The 20808-nt window shown below is 40.1% G+C and overlaps 1 protein-coding gene across 1 annotated transcript in view; it reads left to right on the top strand.

Moving 5' to 3' along the window:
* The window catches only part of NR2F1 (nuclear receptor subfamily 2 group F member 1), a 12065-nt gene extending 1939 nt beyond the window's left edge, over nt 1–10126 (top strand). The window contains exons 2-3 of the mRNA XM_074200891.1: nt 1148–1675; nt 6893–10126. Of these exons, the coding sequence (XP_074056992.1) occupies nt 1148–1675; nt 6893–7173 (809 nt within the window). The 3' untranslated portion in view covers nt 7174–10126. The remainder of the gene's footprint in view (nt 1–1147; nt 1676–6892) is intronic.
* Nucleotides 10127–20808: the final 10682 nt, after the last annotated feature.

Below are 20808 nucleotides of genomic sequence, written 5' to 3'. Positions count from 1 at the left end.
CAAAGTTAAAGAAACTATGAATTATTAGATGGGAAAGTAAAATTATATATATACATAATATAAATACACAGGCATATCAAAATGCATGTGGGGAGGAACTTCTACTAAAGTTGCCTTTGTTTACTTGATAATTTGAAACGCTGAGACAGTCTAAGTCAAACATACACATACTTAAAAAAAACTTTGTTCAGCTTTAGGAACTCAAAGCATGCTTACGTTTTGCATTCAGATGGTTAATGAATCCAGGGTTTTTGCAGTTGCAAGCTAGTGCATTCACTGGGCAAAAGCTGTCTGCAGGGTTTTGCAGTGGGACCGCACAGGAAAGACATTAATTATTTTTCCTACTTTTTTCAATAATGTTTGGCTACTGTAAGTTCGAACATTTTTATTTTCATTGAAAATATTCAGTCTTTTTATTATTTTTAACAGTAAGAACTTTTATGTGATGTGGTGGGAAGAGGGAGACGGAGTGGTACTAGAGACTACTTAAAAGTTGAAAGTGGTTAGTGAGGGTATGTAACATGTATGTATTTTAAAGACAATTTGTAACCTTTGAGAGTGATCTAGAAATACATTATAAGCAAAACACTGATAGTTTGCAAATCAGTGTACTTAAACCACATCCATTTCGACTGTTTTAACACTGGTTTGTTGAAGTCTGGAGGGGTGAGTGGGGTTTTTATTTTCTGTGCATATTTTCTTGGTCATCTTCTCTGGGGTTTGGATAAATGGTGGTTGAGGTGTGGGGGTAGGACTTTGGCTTTTCCTATGAGGTCTTCTTCGGGATGAGCCTGTACAGAGTCTGCAGAGAGAAGAAAACAGAACGTTTGCCGCACTTCTCAAGATTCTGCAGTTGGATGGATTGATACTTGTCTGGATCTATGGACCCCTGTGTGGGACTGCGTGTTTGTGTGTGTGTGTGTGTGTGTGTGTGTGTGTGAATATGTGTGTATGTGGTGTGTGCGTGTGTGTGTGTGCGCCTGGGCGTGTGTGTGTGTGTGTGTGTGTGTGTGTGTGTGTGTGTGTGTGTGTGTGTCTGCGGGGAGAGGCACTTGCATTGTCTCGGGACCCGCAGCACCGCGTTGAGGAGATGTTTGCAAGCCCCTTGGATGCACATTTCCTCTTCTTTTCTCTTTCTTTTTGTCAGCGGTTCAGCGAGGAAGAATGCCTCCAACCCAACCCAACCCAGGCCAATACGCCCTCACCAATGGGGATCCCCTGAACGGTCACTGCTATCTGTCTGGATACATCTCCCTGCTGCTGCGGGCCGAGCCCTACCCTACCTCCCGCTACGGCAGCCAGTGCATGCAGCCCAACAACATCATGGGTATAGAGAACATCTGCGAGCTGGCCGCCCGCCTACTCTTCAGCGCCGTCGAGTGGGCCCGCAACATCCCCTTCTTCCCGGACCTGCAGATCACAGACCAGGTGGCCCTGTTGCGGCTCACGTGGAGCGAGCTGTTTGTCCTCAACGCGGCGCAGTGCTCCATGCCCCTCCACGTGGCCCCGCTGCTGGCCGCAGCCGGCCTGCACGCCTCGCCCATGTCTGCCGACCGGGTCGTGGCCTTCATGGATCATATCCGTATCTTCCAGGAGCAGGTGGAGAAGCTCAAGGCCCTGCACGTCGACTCCGCCGAGTACAGCTGCCTCAAAGCCATCGTCCTCTTCACATCAGGTGAGGGGTGGAGGAGAGAGAGGAGGAGGAGGAAAGGAGGAAGGGAGGAAGGGGTGGAGGGAGATGCACCGAGGGAGGGTTGCACAGGCGGGGGAGTTGCGATGGGGAGAGGGAGCACGAGTGCTGGGTGAGAGCTAGCGCCAGCGTGATGCCCCCTCCCCCGTTACCTCCTCTTCTTCCTTAACCTCCTTACCCTCAGCCCCGGTCGGACAACCAGATTGCTGGGGTGGGTGTCGGGGAGGGGGCCGCTGCTGCCAGGTTTGGCGTGGATCTAGGGGTGGGTGGGCCTCTGCTGTTACTGCTGTGGCTGCTGCTGCTTTCTCAGTCACTGCCGCAGCTTAGTCTCCCCAAGCCGATCTGGGCTGGAACAGAGGATGTGATGGCCTGTTGGGGGTGAAACAACCCCGGGCTGACTATCTCTGTCTACCTCGGCTCTGTCGGCGTCTGAGTGATCTCAGGGATCTGAGGGAGGCGAAGAAAGGAGGAGGACTTGAGAATGTTGGTTTCTCTTGTATGGTACTTTCCCTGGACGAATCTCTAGACTGAGACACACACACACACACACACACACACACACACACACACACACACACACACACATACACACGCAAATTAAAATTCAAAATAAGAGGATAGAAAGAGGGAAATCAGTCGAAATAAATCATAAACAATATCGCTTTGTTGCTGCCAGATTTCCCCTTGTCGGAAATCACTCAGATAAATATGCAGTTGCAGATGTTATTGGGATTATTAAAAAAAAAATTCGATCTCAACAAGAAAGATAAAAAAAAACAAAGCAGTACTGCAGAACTCACAGGGAAAGTAAGATTGCGTCGTCCCAAAGATAAATCTTTTTACTATGAAAACCCCACCAATATTGGAAATTTAACAGATTGCTGGGGGAAAATATCAAATTAAGTGTAGGCGGTGGTAACTTGAATGTTAACAATTTCTCTTATGATAAATGGTTCAAATTAACTTGTGAGAAAGTGTATTAACATGGCTTTGAAGTGTTCTCAATTTAGCCCATGTGAATTCTATACATCTCTTATAATATCCTGCAAGTAGCAAAAATATAAACACCAAAGACAGCAGGTAATGGGGGGGAAATGTAAACAAAGCCAAAAAAGAAGTCACATATGTGCATGCCGAGCTAAGTAGACTTGATGTGGTCCTTTTCCACCTACATATTTGGTAGCGGTATTATCACTACTATTTGTACTATTTTTTTTTAATTTCATATAGAGAAAAATAGAGTGTCTTAAAAACTTTACTCTAGATTCAAAAAGAGCCAAATGCAAACCGGTTTTCTCTAGCAAAAATGGCAAAACTCTCCCAAGGCCTTGAACAGTAAGCAATTTATAATCTATCAATATTTGTTGCCTTTCATGCATGAAAAATAGTATTTACATTGTATTAAAATGACTCTTAAATTTGCACAATATTGTAATGTAGCAAATGTAGTATTAATATCGATTTGAACAAAAGATAATTTATTTAGACAGGAGCACCTAATTTGTATGCAGGGTGGCCAGAGCCATGTACTTTGACTGCCCCCTTTTACTTTCAGTGCAAATGCAGGTCTGCTACTGGGAGAGGAGTTATTCTTTGCAGGAGGAGAAAGTACGAACCTTAAAACAAATGGAAGATTTATTGAATAGCCACCTCAATGGTTTGAATGCATTTTTATCTTAATAAGTCTTCTTGATGGAAACATGTTTTTCAAAAGTGACAAAGAAGCTTGAAAGCATAGATCAGGCTGATTTAACTCTGGAGCATGCCTGTAGACTTACCTACTTTTTACACTCATTCACTGTGGAGGTTCCATCAATAAATAGGCCAATCACAGTGAAGTTGATTTTTTTAACCCTATCTAGTAAGGTCCTAGGAAATAGAAATGTGACACTGTAGTGTAGAATGGTCTACTCAGGAAAGATCTCCCCTCCCTTCTTCTACGCCAAAGGCGTTGGTTCTACCCATTTTCCAACTCCCTTGAATTTTCTGTTCACATGCCCCTTCTCCATGTAGCCTAGAGAACTATATAGTCTACAGTGAAGTCCCTGTAATTATTAACTCTTTTATTTCAACTTTCTATTCCTAAACAGCAGTTATAATCCTTCTTTGCAAAACAAAACAAAACAAAAGTTTTCCAAAGAGCTTGCTTGGATGATTGCTTAAGAGCACAAAGGATGTCTAGTAAATTAACAATAATATTATTTTGTTGAGAAAATGAAAGCAGAATATCTGAAAATGGAAATACAGCTGTCAGGGGCAATTCACCCCCTCCCCCATACACACATTTCCACTTTTGACTAAACTTGTTTTGATTGCTAGCCAGAAGGGAATTCAAGGGAAGCCTTTCTCAAAGTCATCCAACTTTTAAGCAAACTTTGAATGATGGAAAAAAAATTTTTAGACATATTGTCCAAAAAAGTTTGCTAAGGCTAAGAATTTAATGCTGGCAGGGGGGTCCCCCTGTTGTGGTTTTTGCATTTGAACCCTGGATGATTTGTTTAATCCTTAATATTCTGGACCTCATCCAAGGATTGGGTCATGACCTGAACTTACTTTTAAAAAAAACTTTATTAATTCACACACCTAAATATTTCTTCAGATAAATGAGAGCCTCTCTAAAAGCCGTAGTCTAGTTAACATAAATACAATAAATCCATTTTCAGCACAATAATAACTTTGATTTCTAGTTATGGCAACTGATTACATCTATATTTTCTAAACACTAAACTCCCCTGAATGCACCACATGAAATACATTCTCTACACGACAAAGGCTAAGGCTGTAGAGCCCTAACAGTAATGGTTATTTATTTACATAATTTCTTTTCCATACAGTGTAGAAGAAATATTGAACGTCCCCATATTGACACTGCCATATAAAAAGAGAGACACGGATTTTGCACATTATGCCTCCTTTTCTTATCTGAGATATAATTCATGTAGTGTAAATATGTATTGCATTACACTTGCCCCAGCTATCCAAGAGCTGTGGATGCAATAACCTAATCGATCTAAAAGCCCATTCCCGTCTGTTCACCAGTGGTAAAAACCTCTTTCCAGTGAGAAAAGGAAAATTAACTTCCAGAGCCCTAACCGATGTTCTGATCAAGTCAAATCCTTTTTTCTTCAGGAGAGAAAGGAGTACATATCTAAAGGCAGCACCAGCCTTCAAAGAAAAGAAAGCAAAATCAAAACCTGACTGAGGGAAAGATGCAGGGTTCAGTGCCCAACCTTTCCACTTCCTTCAGTCAAGGGTAATAGATGCAGGTTAGCGTCCGGTGACCCTGCACTTAGGTGGGCACTTATCGTAAATATCTGATAAATATTTTACAGACCTTAAGGGGATGACATATGGGTCTCTTAAAAAAAATCTGCTAGTGTGTTAGGGGGAACCTTTTCATATTGTATTGTCTGGACTTAAATAGGGTCCTGGGGCATAATAGGGAGATAATACATGTATTGCAAGATATATGTAAATATGAGCCTGCTTGGTGACAGTCACTGTAGTCTGTCTAGATTCAAGGCCAAGAACAGATCTTTGCATCCTTTAGCTAAAAAGGGTGCCTGTGTTTTTTTGTTTGTTTGTTTGTTTGTTTGTTTTCAGTAAATCAGTTCCACCTGGATTTTGGTATTAAAGAATATCATTGTATTAACAATATAGTGTGGATTAGAAAAATCTGGCTTGGGTAATTATATATCTGAGAGAGACCTAGTCTGGATCTTGGGTCAAAGGATTCCTTTCTCAGAAGTTCTTGAATATAGCTTGTTATATTTGTGATTTTTGCTCGAGGCCATAGTCTTGTAGATGAATGTACTCAGAAATCTTTGTATCTGGTTCTTGAAATATAAAGACATAAACTTCAAAAATAGAGCCACACCCGGGTTCTGAGGAATCACTCGTTGTGCCTTTTCAGGACCAGTCACAAGTTCCCAATGCCCTTTTGGGCCCATTAATATGCATTGTAACATATCTAGATCTATATAGATAGAGTATTAGCAAATTCTGGCTTTGAACTCTTATTAAATCTCTCCATTTAGTAATGGTTCCTCAATGGTCCTCATGTTTTTAAAATATTTGTTATTGTGATAAGAAACAATGTGGATATTTGAACTATAGAAGGAATGGTTCTGGCCTCCCTTGAACCCACTTTTCTCTTCTAACCAGTCAAAATAAAGTAACTGCCATTCTGCAATATTATTATTGAAATAAGGACTCAAGTTGATGTGAGATAAGTAGATAGTGTTTGAGATTGTATCATTCTCTGGAGTGTTTTCCTTCTTTTATTCTTCAATAAGAAGCTTCTCTATGTCTGGCTACATTTAGTTGGTGTTTAGGCACCGCAGCCATTCCTAGCTTTGTGTCTGATAGCTGCAGATGTCTCCTTAGCACACAGCCTGTAGTAACTGAGCCATATTCCTCTAGATTATTATACAGTTTACAAAGATGTGACCAATTTTCAATTATTTGTTCTAAGATACAGACAGAAGAGTGACCTAGGAATTTCACTATGCATTCCTTACATGGGAACTTCAAACTATATATATATATATATATATATATATATATATATATATATATATATATATATATATATTACTAAAGCATTGGACTTGATCTAATTCCCAGCATGTCAACAAACGGTTTGCCTTTCCTTCCCACCCCCCAACCAGCCCTCTACGTATTTATTTGCTCCTCAATCTAGGTTTGGGTCTAGTATTTTGGCTACTGTTGTTTGGGCTTCTATGGGCTCCAAGATCCATTTAGTTCTTTTTTTCTGAAAATATTTCGCCAGGATTCTTAAAAGCCCGGAATCAACGGCTAAAGCAATCATATTAATTAACTGAATACCCTGAAAAATCCTGCCCTTCAGACTGAGGACAGGTTGCTGAGCGTAGAAAACATGGCTTCAGAGTCTTACATTATTTAATCCAAAGGTGAAGGAGGAAAAACAAAGAGAGGGAGAGGTTGATGTCGTGTGTGTCTGAGTGTGTATAGGTATCTAGATTCTCTAGGCTTGGTGGGGGGTTTGATTTATTTTCATTTTGTTTAAGTGGGAAAAAAAGGAAAAAAAGGGATTTGGGGGGAGGCATAAATGGGAAAGGAATTTTTTTTTTGCTTCTGTTTGTGACTCTGCTGCTCACTGTCCTGTTTGCACCCCCCTCCCCCCACTTGTCTCCTCCCTGTGTGTGGCTGCTCCGGCAGACGCCTGTGGCCTGTCAGATGCCGCCCATATCGAGAGCCTGCAGGAGAAGTCTCAATGCGCCCTGGAGGAGTACGTGAGAAGCCAATACCCCAACCAACCGAGCCGCTTCGGCAAACTGCTACTGCGGCTGCCTTCTCTGCGCACTGTCTCATCCTCAGTCATTGAACAGCTCTTCTTCGTTCGCTTGGTAGGTAAAACCCCCATTGAAACTCTCATCAGAGATATGTTACTGTCTGGGAGCAGCTTCAACTGGCCTTACATGTCCATCCAGTGTTCCTAGACCTGAGACAACACCGCCCCTGGTCCCTGAGCCCCCAGTAGAGACACAGAGAACGAGGCTTTGGCCAAGGACACCAAACAGACAGAAACGGTCGAACTTTTTTAACGCCGGGGTGCAAATGGGGAAAGGTGGGGAGCGAGGGAGGGAAGAAAGGTGAGGGATCTGAGCAGAACCAACCCAGCAGAAATATATATTAAAAAAAAAAAGGAAAAAGACTCGTTTAGGATCAGATGTGTGAACACATTGGAAAGGAAATGAAAAGGACCATGTGTCTATGGGGAAAAAATGAAGAAAGGACCATGGGGATTTTAATAAAACAGAAGGAGAATAATGGACCTTCCAGGATTTATTGTGGACTGATGTGTGGATATATTCTGTACAGAAAAACAAAACAAGCATCGAAGCGAACTGAAGCCTATGTAGAAACACACAAAAACACTTACCACGAACATTGTTATTCATTTTGTAAAATATTAGTCTTTATTTTCATTTTTTGTAAAAATTTAAAACATCGTATGCGCATAAAGAAAAACAAACAAGAATTAGGGGAAAATAACATTTTCCAAATAATTATAAAAAATTGTCCTGTGTCTATGTATCTATATCTGTTTTGTATTTTTTTCTGGTTCCAAACCAGGTTTCCTGTGATTCTATACTAATAATTTTTGATATAACCCTTTGCTTCTTATGAGTGCGATATATGTTGTCGAAGCTGTTCTTCAAGAATTAAAATTGAAGTGAGAATTTAAACAAAAATAAAAGATTTAGCAAAAAACACGTGTCTTGTTGCTTGACACATTTCAAAAAGATAGATAAATTCAAAATTCCTTTGTAATCCAATTGTCATTAGAATAGAAAAGGAAAGCTGGGGGGAAGGTAAGAGGTTGGAGGGGGTGGACTTTATTAAAGCCCCTAGCAAAGTTAAATGGAAACTATACAAGTGAAATAAAATCCGCTCCGTTGTCTAGATTATAGGAACTAAGCATCCTGGTTCGAGAAGTGACTTCAAGGCTGGTGTAAGCTTTTTCTCTGTAGTGAGTGGAATTTATTCTATTCTTGATTAGCTTATGTTGGTTGCCTGGAGGTTTGTAGGCTTAGAGAAGCAGAGAATGTCCTGTTCGTAGCACATTTCCACGCAGGGTGCCTTGGAATAGATCTTCGTTTATTGTCCTTTGGCTTGGCGGCAAACTATTGGTAGTTCTACCACTATTGGTGGTAGAATTCGTGGTTATGAAGGGGCGGGGTACGGGGACAAGTTGCATATTGGTTTCTGAGGATGGTTTCTCAGGAAGATGGATGGTGGTCCTAGTGCCTTTGAGAGAGAGAGAACCTCGAAGAGCTTCAGAAGAATTAGGGGACTCAAGGCTGTGTGCTCAGTTACTGCTACAATGCTGAAAAGATCGACAGTATTTGTTTTCCTATATAGTCACTGAGTATTGTCATAAAATTATTCCCAGTCTGTTCCTAGGAAAATATAACGGGAGGATTCCTCTTTGGGTGGCATAGATGGACCCTTCCTGGGTTTCTCTCGTGACCGTTCTATGAAATGAGAATTGGAGAGGTGTGCCAAAGTCCCGTTTTTAATTTAAAAACCATTTCCATCATGGTGCCCCTTTGAAGGTAAAGGCTTCACAATACTGCTTGCTGGTGGTGCAGATCTCTGTAACAGCTTTCAGAGCATGAATGTTTTATAGGATCTGAGACAGAGCTGTAAGAACACATACTGCCAAGGGAGCTCTTGCTTAACGTATTAATAAAGCCAGATCTTTAAAAATAACACCCCTCCCCCACCCCCATACCCATTCCCAAACATACCCCGATGAGGCAAGAGCTTTCATTTCAGGAGCCAGTAGCAGTGTTTTGCTTTCAATTTACTGTCTATAGTCTCTAGATTTTTTCTTCTTCTTTTTTTATGCATTAACAAGATCCTTCACTCACATAAACCCACTTGGGGTGTTTAATATTCTAGGTGCAGTAGAGCCTGGGCAACTGCAGCTCTATACAGTAACCAGTAACCAGAATGCTACAGATCAACATCTGGGGGCAGATGTTCTGTAGGACTGTATTCAGAATTAGGGTATCCACTCAGTAGTGGATGTGGATGTACATAGGTTTGTGATTATAAACCAGAACCCACTGGATGGAAATTAAGCACAAGTGCCTCTCCCTCCCACTCTACTCTCACCCTAGGCCTTAGCCCTCAGCCCAGATGCAAGGGTAATAACTTTGCCCTTGAATTGACTCTCAAGGCAGAATGAAGAGAAATGGAAGAATTAGGTGGAGGGGAGAAGAGAAATTTAATTCAAATTCTGCTCCAAGAAAATTTTTAAGAAATGGTCCAGGGAATTTGTTTTAAAGCTGGAGAAGAGATGGAGCATGGGGTGGAGGAGAAGAGTGAGGAATTGGTCTGCATCTAAACACATACAGCTATCTCTTGCTTTTAAAAATGAGATGTAAATATATTCATTACAATGTAATCCCTCTGATGAAAACATAAACATTTTTGTAGTTGAAAATGTACTTTTCTATTCATTGAAATGTGGAGGTTTAATAACTGTGTACCCATTGTGGGGTAATGCTCGAGGGCTGTTTTTGAGTTGTGACATGGGCATTCCTCTTGTGGGGAGGGTGAAGAAGAGACCCTGACAGTGCTAGAAACTGGTTCTTGTAGAAGGATAAATTCCCAAGTGTTGGAGATCAATATATACTACACCCTCAACACTTTTATAAACCCTGCTTTAGGTATTTAGATATACATACTATTTACATATGGGAAGAAAGTTTTCCCTTGTGATCATTCATTTCTTAGATTTTGAGTTTCCTAGATGGAAAGAGAATCATGGGCCTCTCAGAAGCTTGTGAGTAAATCTTTGGTCATGCCCACTCTGGCACGGGGTCATTGGGATATGGAGAGAAAAGTGGGATAGCAGTAAGACATGGAACTATCACTTTGTTCCTTTATTGGGCTGAAAGATTTTGGTCAGACCCTCTCTTCTCTGAGTTTTTGTTCACTATCCCCTCCCCTTCCCACCATGGAAATAAATGGTTTAATCTTCCAGGAGGAACAAAAGTTCAGAAAATATTTATGAACAGTTACATCTGTTTAAAACCTCTTGCAAAAACTCTTCTTTCCAGGGAAAAGGAAAGGACATAGGTCTAGTCAGTATGACTGTGTGTCTGTGTCTGTGTGTATGTCTTATTTCTATGTCAATACTTGGCTTTAAGCTTTGGAAATTTTCAACTCTCAGACAAGTAATTGGCAACATAGAACCCCCTTGTACTAATATAAGATTTAAGATCTGAAAAAAAATGACAATCTAAATAGAAAAGGACATCTATAGAAGGGTTATGCCTTTCGACAGTATAAATTCCCTGATTTTCTTCCCTCCTCTTCCAATAAATTCTGATCTAGTGTATCTAAAAAAAAAAGGAGAGAGGATGACCAGTGACAGGTTTTTATCCTCAAACCATAGTTCTTGTCTTTCCAGATTGATAATAGGGAAGGAGATAGTCAGATTTGGTATTAAAAGGAAGGTGGAAATGAAGTGAGGAACAAGATGGGTCTGTAGTCACCTACTATGAGGGGAAGGTAGAGGCAGATCATTTAAATTATTGGCCCAAACTACAGGGGTTATCCACTTTCATCTCTCATTACATCTGGGACTCCTCATTTCACTAGCTCCCCTTCTCTCAATTCTCTCTGCCTTCCCCGGCTAGCTGTCCCAGGATCAGGCTAATTTCTATTTTCATAAATTCTGGGACAAACCCAGCAGTTCCCAGCAGGTGACTGGGCAGAGCAGGTAAAGAACTCTGCTCAGTTAACTTTGCAGAGTTTCCTTCACACTAATTGGAGTTGAGAAACATTCAGGAAGTTCTCATTTCCTTTGCCCAGTCAACTTCTCGTGAGTCTTGGGACATAGGGATGTCTAGGATAGTGTGTGTGTGTGTGTGTGTGTGTGTGTGTGTGTGTGTGTGTGTGTGTGTGTGTGTGTGTGTATTTTCAGTGGGTGGAAATGGGAGGTAAAACAAGGGGAAGAGTTCTGCTTGTTCCTTTGAACAAAACACTGAAATCAAAGGAAATGATCTTATTGAACTGGGGCTTTTTAAGAGGTGTGAACTCAAATCAATGCAAACAGTTAACAGTAATTTAATGTAAAGATAATTTAGATAATTTAAAATGTTTTGGTTTAAAGATAATTTAATGTAAAGCAAAGCACACTTGCATCCCTTCAGAATTAAGGAGGAAATGCATCTCCATAGTTGTAAAGCACAATACTAAGGAGCAGCTTCTCTCTTTAAATAGCCTCTGACATGAGAAGGATGTCAAACACTCCCCTTCCCAATCAAATGCTTACATAAAACTTGTGAGTTTGAAATAATATTAAATTGCTAGAAGCACAAGCCTCACTTTAATTTAAAAAAAAAAGTTCTCAGGATGTTCTCCCCCAGGAAATGAAGGAGCTTTACCTTTCTCTTCTGGTGGTCAGATAAATCCTACCCTAAAGGTAAGATGCACAAATTTCAGCTCCCCCATAGCACAGTAACTTCAAGTTTAAAAGTTTGTAGTCACTTAAATTTAGGAATAACCAAAGACTGCTTTGACTCCAGCTCCCTTTCCAAAATGAGGCATCAAGTTCACCAGGTTTATTATACCTTCTCTTCTTCAAACTGCTACAGAGTGATCCTTGAGTATTGCACTTTCTAGGGCAGGGGCAATATTTGACTACTCAGTGTTTGGGAGCTTTAAAAAAAAGCTCATTTAAAACTCATCATCATTATTGTGAGTGTCACCTTTTTGTTTTTTGAGACTGTGGTTTTTATATTCAGGCTTAGGGGATTGGGGGGGGGGGGTTCCAGGACTAATGACCTGATGATTTCGGCTATAGGAAACGATGGTAAGGAGGGGGAAAATATGTGTTGGGGAGGGGGTTGGATCTGGGAACACAAGTGGAAACTAATAAAACTCTTGTTAGAGTGCTTGCTCAGGATCTATGGCGTCACCAGGTCTTTTACTTGGGAAGCCAAAGAGTTTTATTCTTAAATGAGTTAAAGAGCCATTTACCTCTGTCGTGTTCTATTCATCAAGCCACAAGTTGAGGGTTCCTAACATGAAACTATTTGTTTGCTTACACAACCAGCTGGGCGCAATTTCACGTCTGAGATATCTATCTGAAAGCGCCTCTCATTTATTATCCCTCCTTGTCAGCGAATCCATTTTCCAACTTCCCCCTCCCTCTTTTTGTGTTTTTTTTTTAATTTATTTATTGTGGGGCTTGTTTGCCTGGAAGGACCTGGGGCTGAAATCCTCCCCAGAGAGTGTCGGTTCCCTATCCTCAGGAGCTTGAGCACCCACATCTGGAGAAAGGAAGAAGCCGCTGGCAAGATCACAAGGGCCACCGCTGACCAAGGTGAAGTAATATTGAAGCTCTTTCAGCAGCAAGAATCTCGTGCATTGGATTCCTGGGGATGTACATGTTTCTGCCTGGGCATTTTTCTACTCTCTAATTCTGGTTGTGTAAGAGCAACCACCTGTACGGAAGGGAGGGACCGAAGGAGGGAAGAAGAAAGGGGATTCAGGAAAGGACGAGTGTTGGGAAGGGCATGTTTCATGTGCTTAAGACATTTTTTAAAAGAAAATCTTGACCTATTAGATTCACTTCAGTACAATTGATTTTTATGGGGGCTGCAGACTTGTGTATCTAAGACGTAAACAGTATGAGATGGGACTGGGGATGGGGGAGGGGGCTGTACGTGTCTATGTAAGAAAAGGGGAAAAGAAGGTTTGCATGTGATTTCAATTTTTGAGCACAAAGAAATAACAAGGAATGTAGAAATAAATTTATAAATATAATTATGAGAAAAGAAAAGATTTAACATGGCGCAAGGTTACAAACTCTTTCTCACCCTCTCCTTCCCTTCTTCCCCCAACCTAAATTTTGAGAAATACATATGCTGTGAATAGTGTTTCTATTCGGTGGATCAGACTGACAAGGGAACCACTGTTAGTAATCTCAATGATGGCTGTATAATAGCGTATATACATCTACTTGTCTACAGAACCCCTCCATCAAGCTTAAAGCAATGAATCAAACCCCAAACTACAGGGTATAAAATATCCCCAGTTGTAAAGAAGGGAGGGAAAGAAGGAGGGCTAGTAGGGAAGAGGAGTGCGGTGTATGTGATGGGGGGGGGTAGGGTGGCAGAGGGGGTGTGGAGAGATTGTGAAGCATTTCTTTTAGAAAGACTAGACTGGTCGCTGCAAGCTATCCTATTTTGGTGATTTAGGAAGACACCCGCCATATATAACGTTTAAGGCTGATAATATCATTGCACGGCCCGATAAATAAAGCACTGGCCAAATCGTAGGGTCAGCTATCGATCTCTATACTCGCAGAGGAAAGAGAAGAGAGAGTGTGATTGTCCGGGTGTATGTCTCAGTGTGTTAAGCAGGATAGCCTGTGAGTGTGTGTATGCACGGGTCCCTGTGTATGGGTCTGAGAGTCTACCAGAGAGACCCAGTCTTCAGCTGCGCAAAGGCTCATTAGCATTCCCTGCCCATGGACCTGCACTGACAACTAACAGAGATATCCAGCTCACCACTAGGCCTCCTCTCCTTTTGTCTTCAGATCTCGAGGAGAAGCAGATTTATGTGGGGAAGCTGTAAAGTGAAGTTCCATGTGGTTTTTGGAGATTCCGCAGTAGAGAAAGACATTGCCAGCAACCTCCCCTCGGGTTTTTCCATTTGCTTTAAAACTTCTCTTCTAGAAAGGAAACTTTGATTTCCTCCAACCTATTATAAAAATATTGTGTATGTGCGTGTATGCTTAAACTGCAGAGAAAATATTAGGAGATTTTTGCTCCCTTTATTGATAACCTTCAGAGAGGCATATATTTTGCATATTTTGTGCATCTGTAACCTGTTTTGCTGTGCTTTCAAATTTTGTAGCAACTAGGAGTTTTTTGTTTCACTCTTTTATTGTTAATGTTATTGTTAATAATACTATTACATCCTTTCCACCTTAAAACTATTAGTTCGGTGCTGTGTTTCCTTTACTCATTTCTCCATAAAAACTATATTTAGAAAGGAAACATTTTACACCAAATTCCAGAAATAGATAGTATTCTCTGAAACATTTTAAAAATCCTTCATTAATGAGCGGGTTTTTTAAATATGAATTATAACTCTTTGATCCGAAATTATCTTTTAATAATATTTCAAAAGTGCAAAGTTTGAACTCTCCTTGCATTACTAGGTGGTGTTCCTTTAACCTGTATAAAACTAGTCAGATAGTCTTTCAGTGAGTATACAAATTATCCCATGTTGACAGATGTTTGTCACTTAGTAACTTCTTTCCAAGTTTTTCTCCCCCTCCCCTAAGCCTTCTTTCGAGCGTGCTTTGTTGTTTTAAAATATGCATGTCTCTCACTGGAATGCCAGTCACGAGTGCAAACTTTGTGTCCAACCTCCCACATGAAATGATCCTTTTATAGGGAACTCGATATGTCTCAATCTGCACTTCACTCAAAGTCTCTGGATATGGGGCACTCACTGGTCCCAGCTCCAAAATAACTCAGCAGAAAAGAGTTTTCACCTAAAAAAAAATCCCCACGAATGTCTCCCAGGGAAGAAATATAGCTCCCATAATTAAAGGAGGCAACGGCCAGAGGGGGAATGCAGCCGGCAACCAAAAAAAAAGTAAGAGTTTTATTTATTTGCTGATTGAACTTGGGTTGTCATTAACAGCAGGTTCAGCCACATGAAGCACTTGGAGTTAAGCGTTATGAGTTTTCAGGATAGAGGTGTGAATCTGAAGGAAAGAGAGGAGTATGACATGCAAGAATAACGAATGAAAGAACCCACTGAAACTTCGTAAGAGAAAAAGTGATCTCTGGAATACGATTTAGGGAATTTTCCTTGCATTGGTTTTGAATAAGAAGTTGTAACTCAGGAATTGGCAGGTGGTGGTGGTGGTGGTGGTGGAGAGAGCATTGAAAGGAGGGGTGGAGAAATAGGAACAATGATTCCATGTGATCACTAAGACGAAAACTTAAACTTTCTGCTTCTCAGAAGAAATATGACAGCAGGAAGATTCTAAGTGGGGAGGGGTGAAGAGGGGGGTGTTGAGGGGCGGAAGCGTTGGTGTGGATCTCCACTTGGAGAGAACTCTTAAGAGAAGAAAAGTTAAAGACTGACAGAAGAATTTCACTTAGTTTAGGAGACCTACACCCACGTTGGTTAAAGTTGCCAGTTGGATGGAAACGTGAACTCGGAGACTTTTTTTTTGGTACCGTATTTTAATGAGTTTCATAAAATTAAATCGAATATGGCACAGGATTCACATTTCTGGATTAGGAAAAGATTCTGCACGCTGCTGAACGACTAACAATCTAAAGGCGTTATAGAGAACTAAATAGGAGTACTCGAGCTGCAGTGTAATTCTATTAAAAAGACGAAACTTTACAACTGATGGAAAATATGAATTTTTTCCTCCCTCTCTCTGAAACAGTTACTCTCTTTTACTGATGCGGAGTGACGTCACCAATTGCTTGACCTATCATCTTCAAATAGGGAGAGGAGGAATGGGAAAAGAGGGGGAGGGGAGTGATGGAGGAGAAAGCAGAGAAAGGAAAGGTGGGGGGGGGAAGACACAGTCAAGAGACAGAGAGAAAGAGGGACAGAGAACACAAGAAGAGACTTATTAAGAGAGAATATCCTGTCACTGGGTTTTTGGTGGGCTTTTTTTTTTCTCTTCTGGCCGAACTTCCAGAAGAAGTATGCAAAACAATGCTTGAAAAGCTCATGATTGATATGACACCTTTCCCCACTTTCCACTCTATCTACATATTCTAACATATGGAAAGCTTGCAGGCCCGGTGCACTTATAGAAGCTGATAATGCATTAGCTTTCAGCAATATTTACAGCACCACTTTTAATACACACCAGATGGTTTTCGACTGTGCCACCCCAGCCAGCTCGCTCCTAGATTTTACTCAGCAGCATTTTGTTGCAATTATACTTCATGCTGAGACCAATTTTATTGGTGACCTATTTTTCATATTTGCAGTATTTTGTGTTTAAAATCCCTTCCATGGCCCTTTGGAAAAGGGCAATGTTCAGAGAGTAACAGTCTTGGAGTAGTAAGCGGCAAATTGTTTTAGTGATACAAATGTAGTGATACCTACATTTTTCCTAGTATGAAAAAACTATGTATATCTTAATTTTAAACACATATCACATACATATATAATTTTAAGCATAAAATACCATGAACATATGTATCCATGGTCCTTATATGTGTTTAACACTTGTTTTGTTATATCTCTACTGATTTCATTTGTTTTCCTGAATGTAAATAAATTGAACCATAAATATTGAATATAGTTAATTGTTATGCCTCTGACTTGGTCCAGGCACTGGATCACTCAAACAATTTTTTGAGAGAGAGAGAGAGAGAGAGAGAGAGAGAGAGAGAGAGAGAGAGAGAGAGAGATTGAGATTTCAATGGTGATAAAGTAGCAAAAATTATTTTTAGTGAGTTAAAATTCCTACAAGCTGAGTATTTACATCATGCTAAGTATGATATAAGTATTCAAAAGAAAATGTGTATTTTCTAGAGAAGGTTTGTTTGAAGAGAAATCATCCCCAAGACAAAAAAGAATGCTCAGTACCTGTTATCTTCTTATGCAGAAGGCCACAATGAGATTCATATTTGGCATGGAGGGGCAGGCTTTCAACTTTATTTCACACAAGGTAAATAATCTCTAATGTACTACAGAGGGACTTTGTTTTGCATGGAACAATATAAATGCCCAATTTACTACATTGCAGGTGTGTTCTTCTTACACAAACTCTTTTTCCATTTTAATAGGAACTCTTTAATTTTTCCTCTCTCCTGGTAAAACCACAGATGTTTATTTTATTGATATAACCTATACCATAGTTATGCTGAGAATAATATGCCTCAACTAACAGTCATTTAGCAAATAATAGAGGCGTTCTGGATGCTTTCCAATGTTACACATGTACTTGGTCATAAAATGATACGTGAAAAAAATTAACATCTGCTTTCCTAAAATAAAGTGTGCCAAGCAGCTTTTTATGAATGCTTCCCTCATTTTAAAAAGAAATATGTAGAGATAAACTGGCATCCATATGTATAGCATATTTATAATGGTTTTAAGATTTAAAGGTAGCTATTCATTGCATAAGCTATTTAAAACTGACGTTTTAAAAGCTACTTAACCTCAGACATCCTTGAGTGTTGAAGAAGTATTCCAAATGATATTATTTAAAGAAGAATTTTCTGTAATTTAATTGCATATCAAGGCGGAACTGAGCACGAGCCCATATATACCTTCTCCTGAGCTTAATAGCGTTCTAACTTACATTTTATTTACCTCATTTCTCAGCACGTTTCCCAGGCCCTTTAGAAGGCAGAGTTGGAAAGTTTAGTTGGGATTTTTTTTTTGTTGTTGCTGTTTAATTCCACCATTAGGAAATGAGGCATACCTTTGAATTATTTCATTAAGCTTTGGCCTTTTGGGGGAAGGGGTGGGAACTATAATCATTAGTGCCTTTTTATTATTTCTACAATAAATGGCTGGATTCTTTGCTGAATAAGCTGCTTGAATGTTTTGCAGATGTTCCACTTAGACCAGATCTGACCCTCTATTTCCTCCCAAATAAGTCTCTTAAACTCTCCCATCAGTGCTTCTACTCCAAGGCATCCCACCCCATTTCCACTCCTACCCCCACTCACACAACTTTGACAGGTTTCTAAGTGTGAGACTTAGTCAGGAACTTTATACTATCGACACACACACACACACACACACACACACACACACAGATACACATAGACACACAGACACCCTCCCACCCACTGAGTATGACAGAGCAACGAAGGGAGGAGAAAAAGGGTGGACATGAAGAAGAAGAAAAGGGAATGGGAGGGGGGAAACTAAGAAGAACTATATATTCTAATGCTTAATAACTCCAGTGTGAGAACTGAGCCTAAACTTGTTCTTTTATTTCAATTGTGACTTTGAGTTTCAACCTCTTGATGTGTCAGAATCTCTTTCTGCAGACTGGAAATGGAAATGTTTATTTGCAAATTTCTCTGAGCATCTCTGATGAAAGGCGTTAGTTATGTGGCTTTTTCATGACCAGGCGAGTTTGACTGCACAGATATGTGTGTGGGATATAAACAAATTTAGAGATGCTATTAAATACCTAAACCATACACCCACTCTTGTAAACATACATGGGTGTGGGCTTGTGTGTAGCGTAAAGACTTCATTAACAAAGGACTCTTCTAATAACGAGATAGATAACCACGTGACTAAACCATATATTAGAGGGAGACCATTTGTGTCACCTTTTTTGAACTCCCCCCCCCAAAAAAAGTGGTGAACATTAAGGATCCGTGCATAGAGGCCATCTAGTCTTATTGTGAAGGGTAGTCTTTTGACTTAAAAAGAATCCTTCTGGCCAGGCGGATTCTCCAGTCAATAATTCTCTCTCCAGCTGGAAACTAACGCTCTAGGGAAGACATTACGGATTGCTTGTTGCTGCTTTATGGCCTACTCTTGCTCTGATTAGAGAAGTACTTTTCCCTCTTGTTAGAGAATCAACATCTCTAATCTTTATATTGGTGACTTAAAAACATCGTGGATAAGATAGATAGAAATGTGGATTTGGTAGGGAGGGGCGTCTGCGGAGAGAGAAGGCTAGAGGGGAGGGCACTCTGTGTATGTGAAAGCGGTCTTGTGGGTGTATAGGAAAGAGGTTAAAGAAATGGCCCCTTTCTGAGTGACAGGACCCCTTTTCAAAGGCCAAACAAGGGGGAAAATGTTCCTGATATGAATAGGAGAATTTTCAAGGTTTCACAGATATTTTTGAAAGACAATATTTTTGTTTTAAATAGGAAGGACTCGACTTTAGGTGTATTTGCATTTTCATGGGAAGTAGGAGAAGTATAGTCCATTAACTTGCCCCCCTCCCCTATCCACCCAGGTTGGTAAAATCAATGAAAATATGTTAAGTGATTTGAAATTTGGATTTATGTGGAGTCTCTGGAAAAATAGCGGACAGGGCAGTTGGGGAGAAGTCTGGCTTTAAGATAGGAGGTCTTTATTTTACAATGGTGTATCTGTGGGAAGAGAAAGGGAATATCTTACACCGCTCTCATTATGCCCTGATAACAAAACCTGTCACATTTTTGCTTCTTTCTAGAAAAGAGATATTGTCCTCATCTGAAGATCTCTAAAGTTATTATTGAAGTTTCTGTGAGAAATCAGTTTTGGGGAAGGAAAAACACATGGCACACATTTTTAAAAAACCCTGTTCATGTCTCAAGTTGGAGAAATTTAATGATATATTTACCCCAAATCAATGCTTTTCTGGAGTATCTATCGATTGTTGATTTATTTGAAATTTATTTCCATAGATAATCACTAATGTTTTATTGATTCCTCTTGATCCAAAAAAAAAATTCTTTTAAAGAATGTGAAATGAAGAACACAAAAATAGTATTGTGTCAGTGAAAAGAAGAAAGTAGTTCTTTTATTGGGAATTAAAGAAAAACAAAATGTAGATGAAGCATACTGTAAAAGCTGCTTGAAAGTCCATCTTAATTCCCTTGAGCTCAGATATCACTTATATTTTATAATTGGAAGTTAACTGCACTGAGGCAAGACAGACTTTGACTGAGAGATAGATTTTTTTTCTCCTTCGCTAAAACTGGAGCTATGATTGGAGATGGGTTCAGCAAAGAACTTAATGGATTCACAGATGTTAACCTTAGTAGGAATACAACCTTTATGAGTCTAGAATGCTACCTGTCCATGAAAAAATAGAGACGATTTTTCTCTCCCGCCTTTAGGAACTACTTCAGACATCAGATAGCGGTTCAAATGAGGAATTCAGCAAGTAACTATATGCCAGGCCATATTCTGAGATTTCCCTGCTATTTGCGAGTCTGTATATGTTGCAATTGTTATTTACTTTCTGACCTTCGCTTTTCTAGATTACAAAAGTCCCCACAAGTAACAGTAATAAATCCAAATAAAAATAAGACAGATTTCCTCATCGATGTGTAATAAAGTTAAAGGACATTGTTTTGTCAGACAAGCGCTAAGTAGAAAATAAATCCCGGGGTCTGGGGAAACAAAACGGAGCGCTGTTGGCATGTGTGTAAATTTACTTTTAAAAGCAATAAATCAATGTTAAATTAAACAGCTGGGTACCCTATCAAGGAGGATAGGGTTCTTGATGGGGAAACGGGCTATTTAACAAGACACCGAAGAAAAAGCTAAACTTTAGTTTATTGGGATCCCAGGGAAGCATGCCCGTGAACTTCAATGAACTTTTAAAGGGAAGGGGATGCTGATGCTGATGGTGGTCGTGGTAGTAGTAGTGCTTTATCTGTGTGTGTGTGTGTGTGTGTGTGTGTGTGTGTGTGCAAGACGGTGCAAGACGGATGGTATGCAGAATCCAACTTCACCTCCGTTTCCCAGGCATAAGCATACATAGGAGACTTCACAAAAATGCCTTAGATGTTTTCCAAGGTGGCGTTTGTACAACCTCTGAAGTCTCTTTTTTATATTGGTTTGATTTGGTTGGATGTCTTTAT

The sequence above is a fragment of the Macrotis lagotis genome, chromosome X (assembly GCF_037893015.1).
Source record: "Macrotis lagotis isolate mMagLag1 chromosome X, bilby.v1.9.chrom.fasta, whole genome shotgun sequence".
Classification (NCBI taxonomy): domain Eukaryota; kingdom Metazoa; phylum Chordata; class Mammalia; order Peramelemorphia; family Peramelidae; genus Macrotis; species Macrotis lagotis.
The sequence above is the reverse complement of the archived record's forward strand: the minus strand, read 5'-3'. Positions and strand labels throughout refer to the sequence as shown.